At 42.7% G+C, this 23,158-nt stretch overlaps 3 protein-coding genes across 12 annotated transcripts in view; 2 read left to right on the forward strand and 1 right to left on the reverse strand.

Annotated features, from left to right (window-relative positions):
- Positions 1 to 2,439, forward strand: part of TMOD1 (tropomodulin 1) — an 80,521-nt gene extending 78,082 nt beyond the window's left edge. For both annotated transcript variants that reach the window (XM_037492133.2, XM_037492132.2), the window contains exon 10: positions 1,939 to 2,439. In XM_037492133.2, coding sequence (XP_037348030.1) covers positions 1,939 to 2,003 — 65 coding nt within the window. In that variant the 3' untranslated portion in view covers positions 2,004 to 2,439. The remainder of the gene's footprint in view (positions 1 to 1,938) is intronic.
- TSTD2 (thiosulfate sulfurtransferase like domain containing 2) lies at positions 319 to 18,263 on the reverse strand. Of its 9 annotated transcripts, none has more exons than XM_037492131.2 (10): positions 17,367 to 17,723; positions 15,234 to 15,441; positions 14,237 to 14,550; positions 12,260 to 12,407; positions 9,688 to 9,813; positions 8,774 to 8,879; positions 8,092 to 8,210; positions 7,465 to 7,623; positions 6,426 to 6,564; positions 319 to 4,331 (listed from the first exon to the last, which is right to left on the reverse strand). In XM_037492131.2, coding segments are annotated over exons 1-10 (1,368 nt in total). In that variant the 5' UTR covers positions 17,369 to 17,723; the 3' UTR covers positions 319 to 4,284. The 9 variants fall into 9 exon arrangements, with proteins under 9 accessions (XP_037348028.1, XP_037348025.1, XP_037348026.1 ...); XM_037492128.2 differs by lacking the exon at positions 17,367 to 17,723 and adding an exon at positions 18,220 to 18,263 and having other exon boundaries at positions 4,289 to 4,754; XM_037492129.2 differs by lacking the exon at positions 17,367 to 17,723 and adding an exon at positions 18,032 to 18,062 and having other exon boundaries at positions 4,289 to 4,754.
- Positions 18,264 to 18,337: 74 nt separating this feature from the next.
- NCBP1 (nuclear cap binding protein subunit 1) overlaps positions 18,338 to 23,158 on the forward strand; it is a 45,500-nt gene continuing 40,679 nt past the window's right edge. Inside the window, exon 1 of the mRNA XM_037494463.2 lies at positions 18,338 to 18,455. Coding sequence (XP_037350360.1) covers positions 18,422 to 18,455 — 34 coding nt within the window. The 5' untranslated portion in view covers positions 18,338 to 18,421. The remainder of the gene's footprint in view (positions 18,456 to 23,158) is intronic.

A 23,158-nucleotide genomic window follows, 5' to 3' on the forward strand; every position in this document is an offset into this window, starting at 1 on the left:
GGCAATAAGGAGTCCCTGACTGTTTCAATGAGAAGCAAAGGGGAGGGGCTTGCTTTAATGAAAGTGAAAAGCAGATCAAACAGAAGAGTTTATTGGGAGACCTGGGTTCTACTCCATCATTTATTCACTGTCGCTTGCGGCAAGCTATTTCACTCTCTTGACCTCAATTTCCCCCATTAACATGGGGGAAAATAATACCTGAGTAAGTAGGTGCCTTTCCCCTATCCTCATAAAGGCCCTGTAAAAGCCATGCCAGAGGAACTCTGTTCAGATGCAGCCCCAGTGCCCCATGAGGTCATGCAGGCAAGAAACCTGGGATCCATCCCTTTCTCCACTCTGAGCCATGGCTGGTGACTCACGTTCCAGTCCAGGCTTTGCCTGTTCCTCCCAGGGGCCTTGGCTCTGTTTACTTCTCTAGGGAAAAGATGCTGATCTTCCTTGTGAGCATCAGATGAGATACGGTTATGGAAGCCCAACATAGATGAGGCCGGGTTGTCCTGAGGGAGGCACTGGACTGAGCTCAAGATGAGACACGGGTCTTGATGTCAGCTTAAGGACGTTGACCAAGTAACATGCCTTCTCTGCCATATTTCCTTCATCTATAACATGGGAGTGGTAACTACTGACATTTCAGAATCCTTGGAGGTGCTCCTATGACATATTCAGTATAAAGGGGGTGTAATGAGGAGCGCCCTGCTGGGCAGACTGGCACAGCTAATGTGGAGATGCTTAGAAGTCTGGTTCATGTGAAATCTCTGGTTACTTCTGCTCTTTAGGTTTTGTTTCCCCACATTTACCTCTAAGTTGCCAGGCATTCTGATAATCTCCAGGAACCAGGCTGGATACACTATTTTTTCTCCAAGAGATTGCCCACCAATAAGCATTCAGTGTACTTTTGACCAGGGTTGGAGGGGTGGGTAGGGAAACATTCACAGGCTACACTCTCAACCCCAGACTGGTGAACGGGTGGGCCCCTCCTGGTCAGCTCCCAGCCCTAGCCCATCTTCCTGGGTAGCTCTACATTGTTGTGTCATGCACAAGCTAATTCGGTTCTTCTTGCAGCTCGTATGCATCCATCTGGTGGCTGCACGCCTACTGGCTCAGCTCGAAACTGGAAGACATCTAAGTATAGACACACTTTTCCCCTCTGGCAATAGCTTCCTGTCTTCGCCGCACCAGCAGCCCTCTCGACTGCCACCTACCGGCTGTGCAGACTTCCTTGACCTTTCTCTTATGGCTGATTTAGCTTGCTGCTTAGTTTTCTTGGAATTCACTTCAAAACTCTGCCTTGTCCCTTGTTACAACAAAGGGACCCCCTTTTCCTTCCCATCCCTAAATCCCCAGTCATCCTATATGCTAATGACTCCAGCCTGAAAATTCCTGGCTAGTGCTTCCCTCTTTCTGGCATTTAACTACTTTGTTATGTGACATGTTTGAGCTTCTATTATTTTGCCCTGGGAAAATGTCAAGATTAACCATAGGGGGGACACAGGTACTGCAGGGTCAGCTTCAGGGTGGAAACTGTTGATTACATTGGCAGGGCACAGGCAGGGAGCTCCAAGGGAGAGCTGGGGAAATGTTTCCAGCAGATTGAGATCCTAGACTCATTAAGAAGATCCACTGAACTTAACCCACATCTGAACCAGAGTAAGACCTCTTCAACTGCAGGCCTCAGTACACAAGAGGGAAACAGTGGAGTTGGAGAAAGTGGGTTTTATGCCTGTATGCTCAGCAATTTAGAATTTATCAATGAACCCATACCACCAGACCCTCACCAGTGAATGTTGACAAATTATCCTTCAGAATGTTGTCTATTGACAATACACTTCAGAATTTGCTAACCAAGGAGTTAGCGAGAAGCCTCACAGTGCGGTCTCAGAGCCACAGTGCTGGTTCCTGGTGCACAGGGCCTCACGTCTTCTCTCCATTCCTTTTCAGTGAGGAAGAGGAGACTTGCAGACTTGACTGGGCCCATCATTCCCAGGTGCCGGAGTGGCGTCTAGTGTGTGGCAGTGACGACCACGCCTTTGAACTGGACATGTTCTACTGAGTATCTGTGCTCTGCAGTGGAAACCAGAAGGCAAAATGCCGGCACAAAGCCGTTTTGTGGTTCAGTTCTTTATGCACTAGGTTTTAGTTTAACTAGTGGTTGTAGTTGAAAATTTTATAAACTATGATTAATGTGAAGTTTTTCTTTAGTCACAGAAGTTCAGTCTGATTATTATTTAAAAACTAAGAAGTTCCCAAACCGGCAGATTTTACTGGAGGATCTTACAGTAGCAGTGACTTAATCCCACAGCTGTTCCAGTGGCCTTGCTGTGTGGTTTCAGGTGCATTTAAAATGTGCAACACATAAGCAGCACACTCTTTAGAAACATTATAAAACACTTCGTTACAAATTTGATCTTAGCTACTTAGCAAACAGATAATCATTCTTTATAAAACCGCCTTTAAATTTAACGAACCTCACAAGATTAAAGTTGCCAAATTGATTAATGAATCAAGTACACAATTTGTCCCTCAAGAAAGACAAAGTCGCAAAGCTCTGCCAGAAATCAAAAAACACAAGAGTCCTTTTGTGGGATATAAGGAAATGAAAGTCCTTATATATGTGGGATATAGAAAAAGTCAGTGATGAAAGTGGTGAAATTTCAAGTTTCAGACACCATCCTTTACCAATTCTGGGAAACAACCATTTCCCTGAATGTTCTTTATAAACATCTGGGACTTAGAACTTTATATTGGACTCAGAATCTTTTTCCATATCAAATGCCAACTGTACAATGGGAAAACCTATGCTCAAATACTTGAAAACCCCTTTCTGTATTGAAGGGTGGGCCAATGGCTTGTGAGGTAATACACTAGAGGAATAAATTTCTACTCCATTATGGCTATGCTTACAAACTCCAGCTACCTGACACCTCACTTATTTTTAGAAAAGTCACTGCTGATCTCATGCCTTGAACTGATGGCCAATGATGAAGAAAATTCAGACATTAAAGTACTAGGAAATCCTGGCCAAACCATCCCAAGATGATGATTCTGAAAATGTAATTTTGGTATTTCTGCCGGATCCCTTTTTTGACATTATGTGCATCTCTTGGGATTCATTAATAATGGTAAGCCACTATGCCCTTGTGCCTTTAATATACCACAGTGCCAGTCAAGCTAGTATTTTTGTTGCTTGGGGAGTTATTTTCATGAGTGATTCAGCAAATCTTCTGAAAAAGGACAGGCCAGAGAGCTGTTGAGCACGGACTAAGCTGCAGAGCACTGAGCAAAGGCTCATGATGCAAAGTGAAGTCTTGCACACTGAACAGTAATGACGTGGAAGGTACAGGGTAAGCAGAGGTGGAGCCAGCGCGTCACCACCGTGGGAAAGCATCTGCTGAGGCTGCAGATGGGCCTGAAAGTGGACCAGGCTGCAGGGACGGACATCTCCACTTGGCTTCTCCTTGAAACACAACTGCAGCTGTATTCTGCATCACTGGAAATGGCAATCGAATATTAAATCTGTTGGTCTATGGATGGCTGTGTATGTTTCTTGGGACCTGTGTAACATGGACATGTGCTTGGTGTGACACCACCATGGCAGTGCCGAGTAATCTCATTCAGAGTATGTCTTGTGTTCCAAGGCGCTTATCTACAACAACTACTGCTGACACATTGGTGTCATCAAGCTATTTGAATCTCTCAAGGAGAATACTTCAAAGCTAAGAGTGTGGGTATTGGTTATTACAGGAACATCTCTCACGAAAACCAAGTCACTAAAAAATTAGGTTGACCACATCTTAAGACCACGTACTGCATCAGATGGGCTATTGGTGTAGACCAGGGGTGACATTTTTTCTGTAAAAGAAGTAACTATCTTAGTCTTTGCAGGCCATAAGGCTCTGTTGCAATTACTCAGTCCTGCCATAGAGCATATGTAAATGTGTGTGGCTACTGCAATAAAACTTTATTTATGAAAGCAGGAGGCAGGCCAGATGCTATAGTTGGCAGATCCTGGTCTTGTACCTGCAAGCTGGCAGAGAAGAGTTGAGGGCAGGGGTAGATGGCAGATGACATAAGTGGCATGGTTCAGAGGAGACCACTTCCAGGCCCACAGTTTTCACACTTTATTCACACAGCTATCCACCAGGACAGACAGGTTTGCTGGCAAGAAAATGTCTACCACCAGTCCCGCTGCATGGCACAGACAAGTGCGACCCGGCATCAGGCTCTCTCCCTCACTGGCTTCAAGATCCCGCACAGCTCACGTTTTCTGTGCTCTGGCATCTTGAGTCAGAATGACTCAGGTAAGTGGTCAACATTCACCCCACTCTCTCCTCCTGTGAAGACAGGGAGTCAACCTTGTGAAGAGTCTGCCACACTGGCCTTAGCTAGCACTAAAGCGTCCCATTCCTCAGTTGCTGCAGAAATGATATTCTCTTGTGCACAGACACCCCAAACCTAGTTTTGTGAGAGTGTGGGCAAATGCTGATGGTGCTTCTCATGTAAGCAAGGTCCACCCTCTGAACTCACAGGGTGTCGTGTCTGCTGCGAAAGTTCACTGGGAATGCGTGGTCGTCGGGCTGTACACTCACATTCCTCTTTAAAGCCTGAGGTTGGCCTGTGCCCTTTATCTTGACATGTGACACAACAGGCCGTGAATCCTTGTTCTTGGCAGGCAGCGCAGCTCAAGACGAGCTGGCGGCACTGGGGAGTAGAGCAGAGTTTATACTGGTCCCATGGGGCTCTACAGTATGAACATTCTGGGGAAGAAAGAGAGCCCTCATTATAAATACATACACGCACATGTGCACTCATACAAATGGGCACACATGGGCAGTCCCTAAATATAACCATTAGTTCTTCAGAACCTAATAGATCCTGTAGGGCCTGGGGAAGATTTCTAAACACTAAGACTGTTGTCTTCTAACAAAAAGTGCTCCCCCTATGCAACTTTTTGGGACAAGGTAACATAGGTAACAATGTTGTTCTTTCATTATTCCCAAGCTAGCCAACCACCTCTTGTTCAATGGTCTTTCACTTCTAGGTCATTCACTTTTTCAGTGGGAGACAACATATCTGGATACAGATGATCCTACATCCACATTCACCTTCCCCAGGTCTGGATTTCTCTTGCTGCCTAGCTAGGATACACCTGACTGCTTCCAAAACTCAGAGTGTCTACTGTCTTAGCCTGCTTTTCCCCTGCTGACTTCCTAGAGTCATTGGAGATAACACCCAAGTCTCCTGACCTAGTTCAGCTAAGCTACCTTTAGTACTTCTCCCTCCCTGTCACACTCACTGCAGGAACCCATCATTTTACTTCCTCAGTAAAATTTCTCAAATCCACTCTTTCTGCTTATTTGTAATTTATACTCCATCTAGCTCAAAAAAAGACTTGAAGTAGCCTTTAATAAGAAATGCATACACAAGACCTTTAAAGGTTAAGGGAACTGAAAAAAAGGGGGAGAAGATAGATTCAAATCTTACAAGTGGTAATTCAATCTCAGTCCTTGATTGAGTATTCCAGTGGCAACAACCACTGGAGTTGTCTCCCTGTGATCTTTCTGGTTCCAACTGTACCATCCAGGACAATGGCCATTTTTCAGTAAGATTACTTCCATCCTGTTTTACTGACTGCCCTCATCTGGTACAAAATGTCACTGTGGACTCAACATTCTATTACACCACAGGCTCCCTGTGGTCACCCTGCGTCTGGCCTTGGCCCTAGGTTCGGCACCCAGCTTGAATGCACACCTGCCACTCAAATGTGTACCTCACATGTCCACAGACCATCCAAACTTATTTTTTTGTGCATCAATTTACTTGGTAGTCTGGTGAACACTACTGAGCCTTCTTAGAAAAATGTTTTTTAAATGTGTGAAAGATGAACGATAACAATTATATGGAAATATAAAATATCAAAATGTTTTAAAAATCTGGAACATAGTCAAATAGTTATTAAATAACAAGACTTAGCAGTGGCCCTAATAACTACTTCCTTGAGGCAATGATGAACTAAATGCTAATTGTAGATACATCTAATAGTCTGATTTGTTGCTTACATTAATTATTAAAGGAAGAGCTGCATTCTATGGGGTTATGAAAATAAAGGTAGGATTATTTTCTCATCCCAATTCCCAGAACCCCTGATAGTTCGTAGATAGTCTACTCCTACAGGCAGATACCCCATTTTGAATGACTTGCCCAGTAGTAAACAGTGAAGCCAAGAGCCCAGTAGAATCTCCCAACTGCTGGTGCAATGTCTGTCTGCCCCACTGCTGTCCCTCTACTCTGTTGGAAAATGCTGGTTCTCTGTGCTCCTTTTCCCTGGTTTTTCTTCAAGTAATAAGTATTGACCTGGCTTCCAGAATGGGTTATACAGAGACTGTGCCTGATTTGCGAATTTAGATTGTGGGCCTGTGCTGGCTTACCCGACAGTACATCACTGTTGAAGGACAAGGCATAACGATCATCAAAAACAAACAACTTCCCTTTGTAAAAACCATCAGGAAACTCTTCCAGGTACTTGTGGATGCCACCCTTGAGCTGGAACACTTCCTTGCACACTCCCTGTGTGTAGAAAAACAGGAAATGTGAGGCGACAATCAGAGGCCAGTAAGAAACTTCATGGAGGAGTGTGGTGTGGTGAGGAATGTAGAAGAGGGGCTCCAGCTCCCTCTGTGGGACACTGAGGAACTGCTGACCAAGGGGTCAAGGAACCAACTGGCCAGCTCTTACCTACTAAGGGCATGGGTGCTGACAGGAGTCAGGGCCTTCACTCTCTAGCTCCTAGGAAGCCCAACTATTTTTGCTGCCCACTAAATATAGGAAGACACCTGCTGTTGGGACATGTAATGTTACTGAATTTACTCTTCTCAGGATCAACAAAAGGATTAGGGAAAGGGAGATGTTAATAATCTTTCCCCTTTGTACTTGATGAGTTTCTAAGACAATTAAGTGCTTCTCACATTTTGAGATTTAAAAACATATGATCTTGTACTTATAAATTCTATGATGGAACCATCCAAGGGGAAAGAAATTCCTGACTGGCTGAGGTGGGAGAGGCAGTGAAGGGGGTGGGGATTCCACACATGCTGTTAGTACAGGCTGTTAGTACAGCCTCTCTCTCTTTTTTTTTTTTAAATTAGATTTATTTATGCATACAAGAGCTGGGGTACAGGCCAGAGATGCGGGGTGGGGAGGGTGGTGAGAGGATTCACCAGAGACAGAGCAGGGAACAGAACAGGCAGACTGACTGAAATACACTGCTGAGGGGAGCAGCGGGCGAGGCAGGAGAGGTCTGCTTCGCCATGTGGGTTTCTCCCTGGCCGGCCGGGGATCAAACTCATGCTGCAGAGGTTGCAACTAGCTTCATAGTGCCATGCTTAACCCCTTGCGCCACCAGGGAGGTCCTAGTACAGCCTCTTAACCTCCATGCCTGCCTCCATGCCCCTAGCAGAGGTGACTTACCTTGGCTTTGAGGTAGGCTGAACCCCGCTCACAACGGATGCCCCCAGTGCAATACATCAGTACCCTCTTCTCTCTGAAAAGTTCTAGATTTTTGTCAACGTAGTTAGGAAAGTAACTGAATTTCCTGATGTCTGGGGCTAAGCAGCCCTGGAATCGTCCCTACAATATAGGAGCAGGAGGAAAACTATCAGAAAAATATACTGGATAGGAACAAGGGTTCTTTCTATGTCAAAAAAACCCCACCTTGGCAAGTATGACTTTCCATACTCTGAATTTTTAAATTTAAGATCTGGCACTAAGAAACAAGTTTGGCAGATTATGGGTCACCTTCCCAGAATCCTCAGGGGAATTGGACAGGGTGCCCAAAGCAAATTTATAAGATCCTTAACGCATGTCAAAATAGGTGCATGGGCGCCCAAAAGTACAGTATGTGCCAAGATGTTTTTAATTTGTACTTTCTTAGACTTTCTCTGAGCTCAAAGCCCTGGGTTTTCTCTGAAACTGCAAGCATTGGGAGGATATCCACGTGATTTGGCCACAGGTAGAAACAATGCCCCCCCCAGGAAACATGCCAGGCTGTGGAAAGGGGAGAACTACTACCTCAGTGAACCTAATTCTGGTTCTTACTATTTTGCTTTCATAGAAGTTTCTGCAATCCAGTAGAATAGTATCACTGTGTTCTTGATTTAGCTGAGACAAAAACTTTTCTACTTCTTTATGAAATTCACCTGGGGATAAATGAATTCCTAAAAACACATAAAAAAAAAATTGGTACAACAAAAGAAAAACAAAACCTAATTTCTTTTTTCTAATATTTGAAAGTTTTCATAATAAGAAATTAAAACAGAAACCCTCACCAAACAAGATGATTTTTAACCATCTATGTTAACCATAGAGAAGACAGAGAAGAGAACATTCTAGATTATTTTCATACTAATTGCTTTGGTGTTGAAAGCCACTTGCTTCTAGTAGCAAAAACCTGTATTTTTATTCAATGAGCCATTTACAAGTAATAATTACACCGCTATCTATTTGCAAGTAATAATTCCCAAACTGCTATCTTTGGAAAGAAATTCCCTGCCAAGAGTTGTTAAAACAGGTCCTGCTATGGGAAGACTCTTTATCTTCAATAGCACCAAAGAACCAATTTAAGCAGTGAATGGACCCAAGTGTTAGCCACCTCACAGCTATTGCAGAATGAGAATTCATCATAACTCTTGCTAATCAGAAGTCTAACCTTCATGTCTGTCTCTATACTAAGCTCTGTCCTATGAGGAAAAGCAAAATTTTTATTCTAAAGCAAGCATACCAGGCTTCTTATAGGAGATCTGATTGGGACTGATTCCCATGGGCACAATTTCTTCAAATACACCAACGCGCAATTCTGGAAAACAGCAAGCTCCTCCTTTGCTGGTCTAGCCAATAAGAAACAAAACAATTAGTCTTTCTCTCCCATCTGCAGGTATAAGACAAGTGTCAAATGTACGAATTATATCTCTTTTGTAAAATGCTGAAGTCTTGAGACATGTCAAATTAGGAAAAGTGTGCTTTGATATGAAAAGGGATTATTCAGAATATTGCAGATAATTCAATATTAATAAATACTTTAAGTGTGTGCCTATCGTGTACAGAAATGTTAACTTGGAAAGGTATTTCTGTAGCTATAAGCACTAACTATAAAACTGACACCACTGAGCAATTTCAAGAGGGGAGATCCTATCCCAGCTTTCATTCTGCAGCCACGATCTTTCTTTTCCTCTCATTACCAGCAATGACACTGGCAAGACCTTTCCCACCACCTTTACCACCTATGAGAAAGCACTCAAAGCAATTCAGATGGGAGAGTAACAGCTTTATTCACTCATGCGGTATCAAGTGCTGACTTCTCATTCTGCACTTACTACAAACATAGTGATCCCCCAAAATGGCTCTCTCAAAGGAGCAATGACATTGAAGTTGTGGAGGTTAGGCCATATAAGCTGTAATACCCTTATTCTATTAAAAAGGAGACTGAGGTCCAGAGAGTGCGCTAACTTGCCCATGATCACATGGTGACTGAAACAAGCACGTTCCTGTTGCACAGCCTTGTAACCTTATGGGGACTTGTAACCCAACTGGCACTACTTATTTCTCTACTGAGCTCTTCTTCAAAGCCCAGAGGCCTAAGAGGTACAGAAGCAGAAGCAGAAAGCTCTAAGTCCATTTTATTTTCAATTCGCTTACCTTAAAATCATCCTTGCACAGATAATCCTTAAACAATGGGCAGGAGAGCATGACTTCCACATAGAGTCTGGTGGCCAATTTGCTTCCACCAACTGTCCCGTTGATTCCCTCTGTAGCAATTCGAACCTGGGACACAAGATGATGAGATAAAGGGAATGCAACTTGTGCTGAGTTTAAATCTTCCCAAGGCAGAATGGACTCATGTGTATCAGTGAGTTTAACAGGAAAAGCAGAGACACTGTTTGGGACACCAACGTGTCACCATACAAACATACTTGTAATTTCTTAAAATGGTATGGCCTACAGTTGAGACCTAGTGTGCTGGAGAATGGAATGAATGAGCCCTCTGGAAGGAGGTTCATTTGCTGTAGAATTCCAGTTGTCCAATCGCCAAAGAAATGAATTTTGAACTTCAAGTCAGCAGATCTAGGGTCAAGTTTCAGCTTTGCCACTTATTGCCATATGGCACTGAGAAAATTAATGTACTTCTTTGAACCTCAATTTCTTCGGGGGATAAAAAAGAATCAATAGTAATTCTTTTGCTCACAGAGCACACTCTGAATAGCATGCAGAAGTACACCATTAAAACCACCCACTGGAATGCAAGTTCCAGGTGGGATGTGTGTCTGTTTTGTTCACTGTTGCATAACTGCTGCCTAGAACAGTGCCTAGCACATAGTAGGTATTCAGTACATATTTGCAGAACAAATGAATGTGTATTCATATCTGTTCAAACCTTGTATTCTTTTTTGAAGGCTTCACTGGTTAGGGGCCATCAGAGTCTCAGTTAAGACCCCTGCCTTAAGAGGCAATGCTCCGGGGCTATGCAAATTAAGTTGTTTTAGTACTACAGAATTCTCTGGATGAGTTTAAATACGCCTTATCTTTAAAAGGAACTAAGCACTCTAGAGAAAAGTGCTAAGGAGAAAGTGCAACACTGCTTGGTACTGTGGTACTTTCTGCAAAGAGAGGTAATTTAAACAAGGTCCTGTATCAATGACATCTACCAGTGCACTAGAATTTGAAAAATCTAAAAGGCTGCCCTTTTTCAGGACCCAGAGACGACAATTCATTTTTTGTCTCATTTGATTCAATTTTTTAGAGCATGGATCTAAACAAGATTCATTTCACCAACCAATGCCAACTCATAGTCACTATCCAGAATTCCATGATGAGGAATTACATGTGGATTACATCTGGATATCTTAAGAATGCTGCATCTAGTGAAGCCTGTTCTGGGCTTGGGAGAGGAAGGTAGGATGAATATGCTAGCTCTGCTGTACTGGTAGCCACTACATCTTACATTTTTTTAAAGAAAATAGAACCAAACCAGGATAAAGGTCAGGAAATCTACTATAAAGCTATTTCTAAGCATGGCAAATAAATGAGAGGTACCTGCTTCATGTACCTGTCTTTTGGGTAAGCTTGTAGGTTCTTTATGTTAGTTTAGTCTCAAAACCCAGATAAAAGATGAGCACATCGACTCCCTATACAACAGAGGTAGTGCAATCTCTAAAATCATGTACTAGACTTTCAATCTCTAGACTTCTTCAAGAGAAACCTTTAGACTAATTCTTTGGTGAGGAAAGCCTTATTTCTCAGAGCTAAGAACTAAGAGTTGACATTTATTGGGCACTTGCTGGGAGATCTTACTGCCTCCATATTTTGTAATTTTTCATTTCCAGAGCCTCCACTGCATTCCCTCAAATTTGAGACAACAAAGAATATATAGTAATAGGGATCAGAAATTTCTTTCCATAATTCCAGAATTTTCAAACTCTCCCCTTTCCCTACCTAAATGCCAATATTCCGCCAAATCTCCCGCCAGCAGTGAATAATCTCAGTAAATTGGACATGTATGACTGAAACCTAAGAATTCAGAGCTAAGACCCATGCAGGCGCTTGCCCTCTTGTGAACAGGCACCCTCACTCCTAGCTTACCTCTAGGGCTGAGGCAAGAATAAAATCTGTCCCAAAAACAGGGAAAGAGACTGATTTCATATTTTGTACATTAAAGTTTACTGTGAGAATATCCATCTTTCAAGGTGTTCCCTAAATAGAGATGATAAATGTATTCATTCCAAAAATGTCCAATTTTTTCACTATGTAACAGGAATTGTGCTAGGAATTAGGGATATAGCAGTTTAAAAAAAGAGTTCTTGTCATCTGGGAGCTTACAGACTAAGAAAAGAGGGGTGTCATAGATATTAAGATAAAAGTTACTGGCAAGTGCTATGAAAAATAACTACAAGAGTCTATGGGAATGTATTAAGAAAATTAAGTTTAGGTTGAAGGTCTGGAAAGATAACTCTTAGGAAACATCATTAAAACTGAGAACTGAAGATAGAATGAAAATTAAACAGGAAAAACTGAGTGGGCATGGGGAATTTCTCAAAAAGAAGTCGCATGTAAAAACACCCAAAGATACCAAAAAAACTCTTGTGGGCTCCAAGAAATTCAAAGACCATGTTGCTGGGTGTGACTGGTAAAGAATGATACCACATAAGCAGAAAATGTAGAAAGGGGCCAGTCATACAGGAATCTAAGAGCATGTTAAGAATTTGGGTTTTACTTTAAATGCACTGGGGAATGGTGTTACTTTGCCTGTGAGGTGCAGGTGCTGACACAGAGCTGTCTGCCAGGCACAGATCCAATGGGGATCCTCCAAGTCACAGTAGCAGTAATAAAGTAGTACCTCTCCTTCATCACTGCCCTGATCACTGTAAGAAGAAAACCACAGGAAAAGCACATTTCAGAAACAGGGAGAAAGAAACCACAATTCATAAAGTATATCCAGGCAGTCAGTATCAGAGGGAAGGCTGAGATGGAGAACTCTTGCCTGCCATGGATCCTACTATTGTCATCCTAGTTTCAGTCTGAATCCACACTTAACTTTCTACTTTACAGTGAGTTTGCTCTGATTTCATTTAATTATCATATCCATGAGATAGGTATTAATAACCTCATTTCACTGGAGAACTAGAAATTTGAGTTCATTCTGGTTTATTCCCTAAGACAAGAGAGCAACTCTTTTTTTTTTAATAATAAATTTTATTTTTATATTCCCCATATAAAATTGCAAACCCCCCATTCTGACCCCAATCCCTCCCCTCCCGCTACCCACCCCCCCAAAAAGTGTCTCTGGTTCATAGTTTTTTGTTGATTTTGATTTTCACTTTCTTATAGTTATTCATTTTCCTGGTCCCTTATTTAAGTTTTCTAGATTCCTGCTAAGAGTGAGACCATCCAGTATTTTTCTTTTTCTTTCTGGCTTATTTCGCTGAGCATGATCCCTTCCAGCGCCATCCATGTTGCTGCAAATTGCATGTGTTTTTCTTTTTTGAATGCTGAGTAATATTCCATGGTATATATGTACCACATCTTCTTGATCCAGTCATCTATTTTTGGGCATTTGGGCTGTTTCCAAAGCTTAGCTATTGTAAACAGTGCTGCTATAAACATAGGGGTGCAGGTGTTCTTTGGAATTGATGTTTCTGTGTCCTTTGGGTAAATACCTAGGAGTGGAACTGCTGGATCATATGGAAGCTCTATGTTTAGTAGGTCCAGAAATCTCCACACAGAGAGCAACTCTTTTTAATCTCTCATTGTACAAAAAGGTTTCACTTCTATTTCTTTAGGATCCTCTTACCCATGAAACAGTTTATTATTATTCCCACTTAACATTAATACACTGAGGCCAATTCTTCCCAGGAGAGAAAACTACAAAGTGAGTCAGGACTTGAACACCAATCTCTGATATTAAAACCCATACTCTTACTACTACACTATGTTGTCTTACATTAGCTAAGGTTTTTATATCATCGCTGAGCCTTGATTTTCTCATTTGTAAAATTGGAGAAATAAGATAAACTATATTTCCCAAAATGTGCTCTAAGCTGTTTTATGAAATTACATGTTTGAGAAATCCTGCACATAATATCTCCCTCTTTTGAGAATCATGGTGAAAGTCCCTTATCTATTAAAGGCTCTGAGAAGTCCTGCAATAAAGGACCTTTTAACCTGAGGCATCCCAAATGTTGTCTTTCCTGCCTCCTTTCAATACCCTTTAGCATCCTCCAGAAGTAGTGCTGCACAGAACATATTTTAGAGAATATTCTTGTAGATAATAACTGATATCCCAGTCAGCTCTAGAATCTGACTCTCTCATCAATTCCCTTATATTTTAGGATCTAGTCTCTCCAAAATCTTCTTGTCTATTTTGGAGCCTATTTATCTTCCTTTCTCTAAACTTCTCTAACAAGTTATTTGTACCATGCGATTTAATTGATAATTATAGAGCCTGTGTTATATCATCTTCTAATTGTTTCTTATATACTTTTGTTTCTCTAACTAGAAAGCCAATTCCTTGAAGTGCAGGGTCACAGAAATGAAAAGACTACATTTGTATAGTAATTTATAGTTCACAAGTACTCTTACCATCATTATATAATTCTGATATCCCAATAACTTTAGTGGATGGGTAGTTGTATCTCAGAGTGGCTGGAAAAAATTTCGAAATTAAACCAAAAATATAGAAGAAAATTCTTACCATTTCAGGTCATCAGGGGTAAAGCAGCTTATATCAGGGAGCCAGGCAGACACTTCATGGTAACCAGTAAGGTGATCTTTTAGAGGGTCTCTTTCCTCTGCAGACTTAAGATTGTTGGAGGTGTTCAGTGTCACAGCCAGCTGCTTTAAAATAGAAGCAGTCTGGTGGCAAATCTCATCAGCATGCTGTGTTGCCACATGTCTGTGGATGCCCGTCTGGTCTGTGAATAGTTGCTGACAGCATTCCCACCGTTTCTCTTTACATTCAAAAGGAGGTGCTGGAATTTCTTTGGTCTTGACAAAAAGGGCAAATGCCTGCAATTACATTTCAAATATGTTCCTGTTAAATAGTCTTAAGTTTAAGGCCAGTATCAAGGTCTTCCTATCTACTACCCCTCTACTCTCATCTCATAATGGGCACAGAAAGGTGGTTTTTTTAAAATTATTTTTCAATAATTTCAAATATATAGAAAAGTTGCCAGAATTATACAGAGGATCCTTTTCCCCAGAGGTTTCATTCATGTTTTATTAATTGTCCCAAATGGCATTTATAGATCTACCAAAAGATCCCATTACATTTAGTTATGTCTCATGAATCTTCTTCAATCTAAGATACTTTCTCATTTTTTTCCCATAAAATGATCACTGTGACTTTTCTTAAATTTCAAATGAGTTATTTTGTAGGCTGTCCCTCCGTTTGATTTTCCTTCATGTTTCCTTATGATTAGATTCATGTTATTAACAAGACTATCATCTCACAACGGGTGTTGTGTTCATCTATCTGTATTCAAGTACTCCATAAATGTTCCAGAGCCACACCTTGCCTATGATTCTTCTTTGGCACTGAATAGCGATCACTGATTATGGTCCTGACTAGACCTTACCTTAAGCATGGCTGTAGTCTAGTGTCTACCTGGAGAAAACCTTGATAAGCTACTTCTAGATGTATCTGAATAAACTATACATACATAATCCTGAAACATCACCAGCAATTTTACCTTTTTCTTTGCAAATGTGTATTTCTTCTTTGAAATGACATCTAACTCTGCTTTGAGGCTGCTAATAGGCTTGATAAGAGTTTTGTCTTTTAAATCCAGATCTGCAAATCTTAAAATACAGGCCTCCAGGTCATCTCCTTGGTCTGGTGAAGTAGAAGAAGGCATCTGGTTTGGTGCAGTAATGGGCAGATCCCTTACAATTTGTCTCCTGAGAAGTAATCAAGAGAGAAACAACAGTGAAAGTTCTTGACTACTACTTGAAATAAACTCGAAGCTAATCAACTATGCAGATGAGCAAGAGTCCAGTAACCTAGGCTATCCATTCATTCACTCATCCTCTCAGCAAGCTAATTATTTAGTACCTACTGTATTCCAGGCCCTGTCTAGACACTAGGGATATAGCTGAGAATGAAACAGAAAAAGCCTCTGTTTTCTTAGAGTTTACATTTCAGTGGGGAGAGACTGAAGGTAAACACATGACTAAAACAAAAATCAAATGGTAGAAGTACTATGAAGACAAATAAACTGGGGAAGACAAGTAAACAGAGATAGAGTGATGGAGGGGCTCTTTAACCCATGGAGGGTAGATAAAGTCTTTCTGAGGTAGTAGCATTTGAGCAGAAAACTGAAGTAGGAGGTAAGATATACAAACATTTAGGATAAATGATACCAGAAAAGCACCAGTACAAACAAAATCAACTTAGCTGTGTTCTAGTTTTTTCAGTTATAAACACCTTGTTCGTTCAGCCCCCTTATTTTAAAACTGTGCAAGTTTCCTTCCTTACAAGGAATAACTACCAAGACAGCCCCATTTTAATGAGCCAGATGATATAGAAAAAATTGCTACTGTGGCCAAATCTTGTCAAAATGGAAACATTAAAACAATATACTCTTTCTTTTATAAAGCAAATGTCACAAGTGACAAAGAAGTAACAAGCAACACTGGGAAAAGTAAGGTTTGGATTATAATGCAGCAGGGTACAAGTATGTGAATTTGGGCAAGATATTTAATTTCTCTGGTTTTAATTCCCTAGTTTGTAAAACAGGGTTGGCAGTATCTATCTTTCAGGGCAATAATGAAAATTGGTAAGGAATATGTAAGGTGTTTAGCACATACTAGGAATTAATAAATGGTAACATTAATTTTCCAACTTATGTTGTATTTTAAATTTAACATTAAAAATAGCTGCAGCAGAGAGCATTTCCCCCAAATTGCCAAAGCAGTATTTCTGGTCTCTTTCTTCTCTTCTGGCAGACTTATAACTGCCTCAACCAATAAATGGCAGAAGCAATGCAACATGACTTCCAAGACTAGTCCTAAAAAGGCTCTCTCATTTTGGGATGCTCACTCAGAGGAGTAAACCAAACCAACCCATACAGAGAGACCACATACAGAGAACCACATGCACAAGAACTGAGGCCTCCAGCTGACAGGCATCATCAACCACCTGGCCCTTCAGATGGTTCCAAGTCCCCAGCCTTTGAGCCAGTGTCGCTCCCCTCATGTCAAAGAGCAGAAATAATTTGTCTCCACTGTGCCCTATCCAAATTCCTGACCCACAGTTAAAAAACTGATCTCATCTTCTACGCCTCTCCTTTTGTTCACTACCTCTGTTTGCACTATGTTTGCCCATTCTGGAAGGAGTCATGAGCATTAAGAAAGCAAGAGTTTTCCTTTGTTCCCCTTGGATCCTCAACATGTGAACTACTGACTGACACATAAGAGGTACTAAATGTTATAAACACAATTTTCTTGAATGCAGTGAAAACAGTGATTGGGTAGCCAGGGAAGGTTTCCCTAAGGACATGATGTTTGAGCTGAAACCGAAATGACAAGGAGCCAACCATGCAGATTCAGAAACAGAGACCTTAAGGCAAAGGAAAGTATAAATATAATGAGAATAATACAAAGGGGAAGAAGCCTGATTTACTGGAGGAACAGGAAGAATTGCTGGAGTACAGCAATGAGAGGGTAAACCCTGAGACCAGGCGTGGAGTTTGCAATGGAAAGTCATTGGCGAACTATAAACAAAGGAGTGCGTGCAGTCTGATTCTGGATTTGTTTTTAAAAACACAGCTAGCGGATATACAGGTACATTATGTAGGAAATGAAGGAAAATGATTCCTACCTACATTTTTGGACTTAGCGGTCAGATGGATGGTGCCACTTCCTGAAAAGGGCCTGACTAAAGGAGGAATAGGTTATGCCAGGAGACCGAAACAAGAGTCCCATTTGAGACGTGTGAAATTTCCGAAGTCATGGACCGGGGAGTCAGAAAGCAGGTGTGGTGCGCTTCAGAGACGTCAGAGCAGGGTACCCCCGAATCACTGAAAACATTCCTAAAACAATTACCAGCTACTTCCTAAACAACTCAGAGGGGAGAGAGAGGAAAGATGACAGCCAGAGGGTAAATCGGAAGCAGCAGATTCACGCTATGGCGGGTCTTTCAGCCCCCGGGCGGCCGGGGCGGCTACGCTCTCACCCGGGCATCACTCCCGCACCTGGCGCGGCCCGAAGCCTTTGCCCAGCTTTCCCGAGGAGGCAAAGACCCGGGAGCTGGAAGACGACGAGCACGTACCCACCAGCCTGCTCCTCTCACAGATCCTCACTGAACCGTCTCTGACTAGCAATTGTCACTGCTCGGGAACGTCCGGCCCCCGCCGCGGGTTGACGTAGAAAGGAAGGCGCGGGACGTCACCTCGCCCCGGAAGTCGTCGCGGCCGTTAGCGAAAGGGCCGCCGGGAAAACCATTGAGATTCGCCCCCCCCCCCCCCCCCCCCGCAGAGGGAGTCGGCACCTGAGGCGGAGGCTAGAGCGTCCGTCCTGGCCCACCCGCCTCCCGGCGTGGCTGGCGGCGAGAGGGCGCAGGCCGGCTGAAGAGGCGGCGCCTCCCGCGCGGCCCCGGAAGGACTTAGCGCCAAAGGCGGGAGAAGAAGCCGCGGAGAGGCGGAGGAAGCCAAGGGGGCGTTTGCGTGCGAGCCTCACCCCGGCGGCCTGGTGAGCCTACTGGTCCGAGCCCGCCGAGCACGCCCGGCAGCTTCGCCGCCGCGCGCTTCCGGGAGCCTCCGCGAGCGTGTGCGCCGGTCGCCCCGCGCGCCTCGCCGCTGTCCGCGCCCGCCGGAGGCCCGACGGTTCCTGCCGCGCTTCCTGCTCAGCGTCTCCACGGGGCAGCGCCCCGGCCTGCGGCATGTCTCGGCGGCGGCACAGCGACGAGAACGACGGTGAGTGCCTTCGCCCGTTCGTCGAGCCCACGCCTGGGTGGGGGCGGTGGTTTGGCTTCTTTCATCTTCGGGTCTCGAGAGCGGGGAGGGGGAGCCTTTCTCTCCCGGGAGCGTTCGGGGAGCCACTGAAAGAGGGTGCACAATGGGAATGTGGGCGGGCAATGCTGGAAAGCCACTGCTTTCTCCTGCCCCAATTATTTATTTAGTCGTTTGCCAGGAGGAGGCCTGGCGGATTCCCTGGATAGGTCCCTCCGCTCTGAGCACTGTTTGGTGGTTAGCTCCGCTGGGCAAGGAGGTACACCTGTGTCGGTGCGGCCGCCTCTTAGGGCCTGATGGGAACCCACTACTCCTAGTGTCTCCTCCTGACTCCAGACTGCGCTTGAAAAGAGCGCTCGAAAGACTGTTGAAGAAAAGGGACACAACCTTGACAGAGATCTGATGAATGGCAACCTGAACTCTGGTCCTGTACTGGTCATCCGTGGATTTGCCGCCTTTCAAGCTGCAGGGGGAAAAATTCTCTTTCTTGTCCATACCCAAGAAGTCACCAGTAAACATGCTTATTGGTGTTAGCCCTTTGCACTCCGAACCATTTTACGATATTTTGATTTAATTTCTTGTGCCATTTCAAGATAAAACTTCAGGGAAACATGCATGTCTCAAAAAGTTGCGTTGAAATAACCTCAATTCCCCGTAATGACTAATAAATTGCAGTGTCCCCTGAGAGGGGACATCCGAGTGATATGCTAGAATTCCGATGTCCCCTGAGAGGGGACAGCGGAGTGCAAAGGGTTAGATTTTGAACTGGCTGTAAGCGTGTTTCCTTGTAGAAGAAAGAGGACTGGAAAGCTAACTGGAGAGCACTTAGTGATTTAGACTAGAGGTTCCCGTGCCCATTTGGATGGTTGTACTTAGGAAATCCAGAGGAATTGCCTCATAAAAACCAAGAATACTTTGCTAGTTAGAAAAAGATCCTTACATTACAAAAATCAATTACAAGCACACGTCCACCAAAAAAACAAACAAAATGGGCCTCCCGGGTGGCGCAGCGGTTGAGCACTGGGTTGCGAAGCTGCCCGCAGCCTTTGTGGCGCCGGTTCGATCCCCAGCTGCTCCCCGGCCACCGGAGGAGGGTCCCACATGGCGCGCAGACCTCTCCTGCCGGCTGCTCCCCTCAGCAGTGTACTTCGGTCCTTCTGCCTGCTCTGCTCCCCGCTCTGGCTCTGGTGAATTCTCTCACCCTCCCTCGCTTCTGACTGTACCCAGTGCTTGTATAAACAAAAAACAAGCAAACAAACAAACAAATAAATAAAAAACAAAAACAAAAACAAAAAAAACCTGAAGGAACCTAAGAATGATTCTTTTGTTAATATTTTGTTAATATTTTATTTGCAAGTGGTTAAGAGACCAGATTTGGGAATCAGAATTTTATTTCAAGGCTGGTACCTGGTGTATGTGTTGATGGTGTAGTGATGAGCAGGACCCTCTTTCAGAGCTGGACCCTACCACTTTGTGTTCTTGAGTTGCTTATATCACCTTTTCAAACCTTACTAGGTAATAATAGAAGTAATGATAACATCTGGGTTTTGTAAGGGTTACATGGGTAATACATGTAAGGAATGACTCAATATCTTACCACTTTTTTGAAGAGGTCAACCATGTAAGAACAAATACAGAACAAATACAGAACCCTTAATAAATAAAGAAAAAAGAGGAGTTAATCAAACATTGTTTACTCTGGTGAGTAGTAGTGGAAGGGCAGTTATTATTTCCTCTTTGATAAGTGCTGTGGAGAAAAATAAAACTTAAGAGGATAGGGATTGCTGTGAGTTGATGTTTTGTATTGATTGAATAAGGGAAGGCCTCGTTGAGATGGCATGAGTGATCAAAGACCTGCTGGTAAGGGAGCAAACTAGAAGACTTTGTGGGAGGAAAGCAGTGGTCCAAGCAGAGGGAACCAGAAGTGCAAAAGCCTTAAGGTTAGAGATTCTTGTCATGGTCATAGAACAGCAAGGAGGCTGGTGTTGTCAGAGTTGTAGGAGGTATGATCAAAGGGTAGCAGATGTCATCTCATATAGGACAATTTTAAAATTCCATCTCTGTTGAGACTCGAGTATCCAGGATCCCAAAAGACAGGAGACTAAACCAAGGAAGTTCATCTATAGACAAAGAAAGGGAAGTTCTAAATAGGAAGTAACATGTATATGTGTGTGTGTATACATATATTTGTGTGTGTGTGTGTATTTTGTGGGTTCTGTTCCCGTGCTAAATCGAATTTATAATCTCTAAGAATATTTCTGAAACTTTTCAGCGATTGCAGGATATGCCTATCGTAGGTGTTCAACGTATTGGTTTTGTTTTTTTCTTTTAAGAAAGTGTCTTGATCATCTCTAATCTTAGTCAAAGATCCACTTTAACCCCATTTAGAAAACTACTTAGGTTAGGCCCTTTTAAACTGTCCCCAGTTTTTGTCTTAACTATAGAAAAAAAAAAAACTGAAGTGAATGGATTTGTTATTCTAAAGATGAGTGCCATTTGTTTCAGAAGTAATGGTTATTTCTGCTATAAGCCTGTAGAAGCAACACCCTTTACTTTTTTATCTTGTTTTTGTTCTTTACATTCTCTTTACAGGGTTTTGTTTTCTGTTTATAGTATATCTAATTCTAATAAGGACATAAGATGTAGTACATTGTATCATATAAAACTACTGTTGCCTTATAGGGGAAGAATTACTTAGTGTATTAAGATCTTTTCCTATGGATCGTCTCCTTTATACTAGCCGAGGGAACATGAAGTGGCAATGTGTAACTTTCATTTACATTGTAAACCAGTGGTGTCTATATGTATATCTTTAATTTACATTGTAAAACTTACACATAGCTACATTTTAGTTTTGTTTTTTTTTTTTAACTTTGGGAGCTACTAAGTTTTCTTGAGAGTATGTGAGAAAATTTAGTGAATTTCCAAAATTTTATTCCTAACTAAGGTGTTTTAATCTGCTTCTCCATGTTCCCATCCAGGTTCTCTTCAGAGTTCAGTATTCTGTTACGGTGCATGAATTCAGGCCGTTTCTGTAGTTTCCTCACTTCAGTCTCCTTCCTTTCTCTTGCTATCAGGCAAGAGTGGGGGATCTCTTACCTCTTAATACTTGTCTGCTCACATTCTCCAGATAAAATTTATCCTTCAACATTGTCAAAATGCGGAGAAGAGAGAAAAGATAAGTTGTGGTTGAGAGAGGTGATGGTTGCCTGTGTTTTCTAGTTTTTCTTCAGAAACCCTACCTTCTCTCTCCTCAGCATTGTTTCCCCCTTTTCAAGCTTGAGAGCCTAGAATGGCAGTTTTAAAGAATGGGATATGATTCTAAAGTTACTTGGCAAAAAGCTAACTGGAGAGTTAATTTAGGGAGAATGTGGAAGCCAGACATTGGATATAAGGGACATTGGCAAAGTAGAATGGCCAAAAAGGAGGGAATAGTGATTACGATTTTAAACAGCAACAGGAAATATTGCTCTTTTAGCTAGTTTTTCAGCATCTGCATTCTCCCAGCCTTATTGAAATCTGGTTCTGAAGAACACCACTAGTATATTCTGCTTTTAGAACAGTTTCGCAGCATTAGCAGTATTGACATTTGGAGCTGAATTCTTTGTTGGGAGTTGCCCTGCACTGTGAAGTATGTTTACCAGAATCCCTGACCAGTAGCTCTTCCTGAGTTACGACAACTGAAAATGTCTCCAGGGGGTGCCACATGGTGCCTTGGGGGACAAATCTTAACAAGTTGAGAGCCACTAATCTAGGAGAAGGCTTTTTCTAATGTCCCAATAGAGAGCTTATGTCAACATTGCATTAAATATATAATGACTTAGATTTGATGTACGCTTCTAAATCAAGGTCACTGATTCCACTCTGCCACATATGCAGATATCTACCCTGGCAAATATCTCCAGGAATACACCTCAGCTGTTTGTCAGGCAAAATACATGCTATGTTTTGTTGTGTTTTTTTTTTTTTAAGATTATTTATTCATACAAGAACTGGGGTACAGGCCAGATGTGTGGGAGGGTGTGAGGATTCACCAGATATAAAGCAGATAACAGAACAAGCAGACTGATGAAATACACTGCTATACACTGCTGAGGGGAGCAGTGGGCACGACGGGAGAGGTGTGCCGCACCATGTGGGACCCTCGCCAGCTGGCCGGGATGGAACCGGCACTGCAGAGGCTGTGGACAGCTTCACAGCGCGGCGCTCAACCACCTGCACCACCAGGGGAGGCCCACATGTTATGTTTTTTATAGCATTTTTTTTTTTTTACAGCATTATTCCTTCAAAACTGCACTCAACGGTTACTTAAGCTAGTTATACTGATAATTAAGGGGTGGACTGTCAAAGTACAGAGTGCTTTACTCTCTAGCCTTTCATAATACATGTCCTATTTGGGTAGTAATTTATTTTATCCTTAAGTTTACCCAGTAACTTGAAAATCATTTTAGGGTTTTTTTCCCCTGTGTTTTTTAAAGATTTATTTATGCATACAAGAACTGGGGTGTAAGCCAGAGGTGCAGGGGGATGAAAGGATTCACCAGAGAGAGTGGGGAGCAGAACAGGCAGATCCACTGAAATACATTGCTGAGGGGAACAGCGGGCAAGGCAGGAGAGGTCTGCTGCGCCTTGTGGGTTTCTCCCTGGCCAGCTGGGGATCCAGCTTG

The sequence above is a fragment of the Talpa occidentalis genome, unplaced genomic scaffold (assembly GCF_014898055.3).
Source record: "Talpa occidentalis isolate TD23 unplaced genomic scaffold, MPIMG_talOcc4v2.1 talOcc4.7, whole genome shotgun sequence".
In the NCBI taxonomy this organism is placed as follows: Eukaryota; Metazoa; Chordata; class Mammalia; order Eulipotyphla; family Talpidae; genus Talpa; species Talpa occidentalis.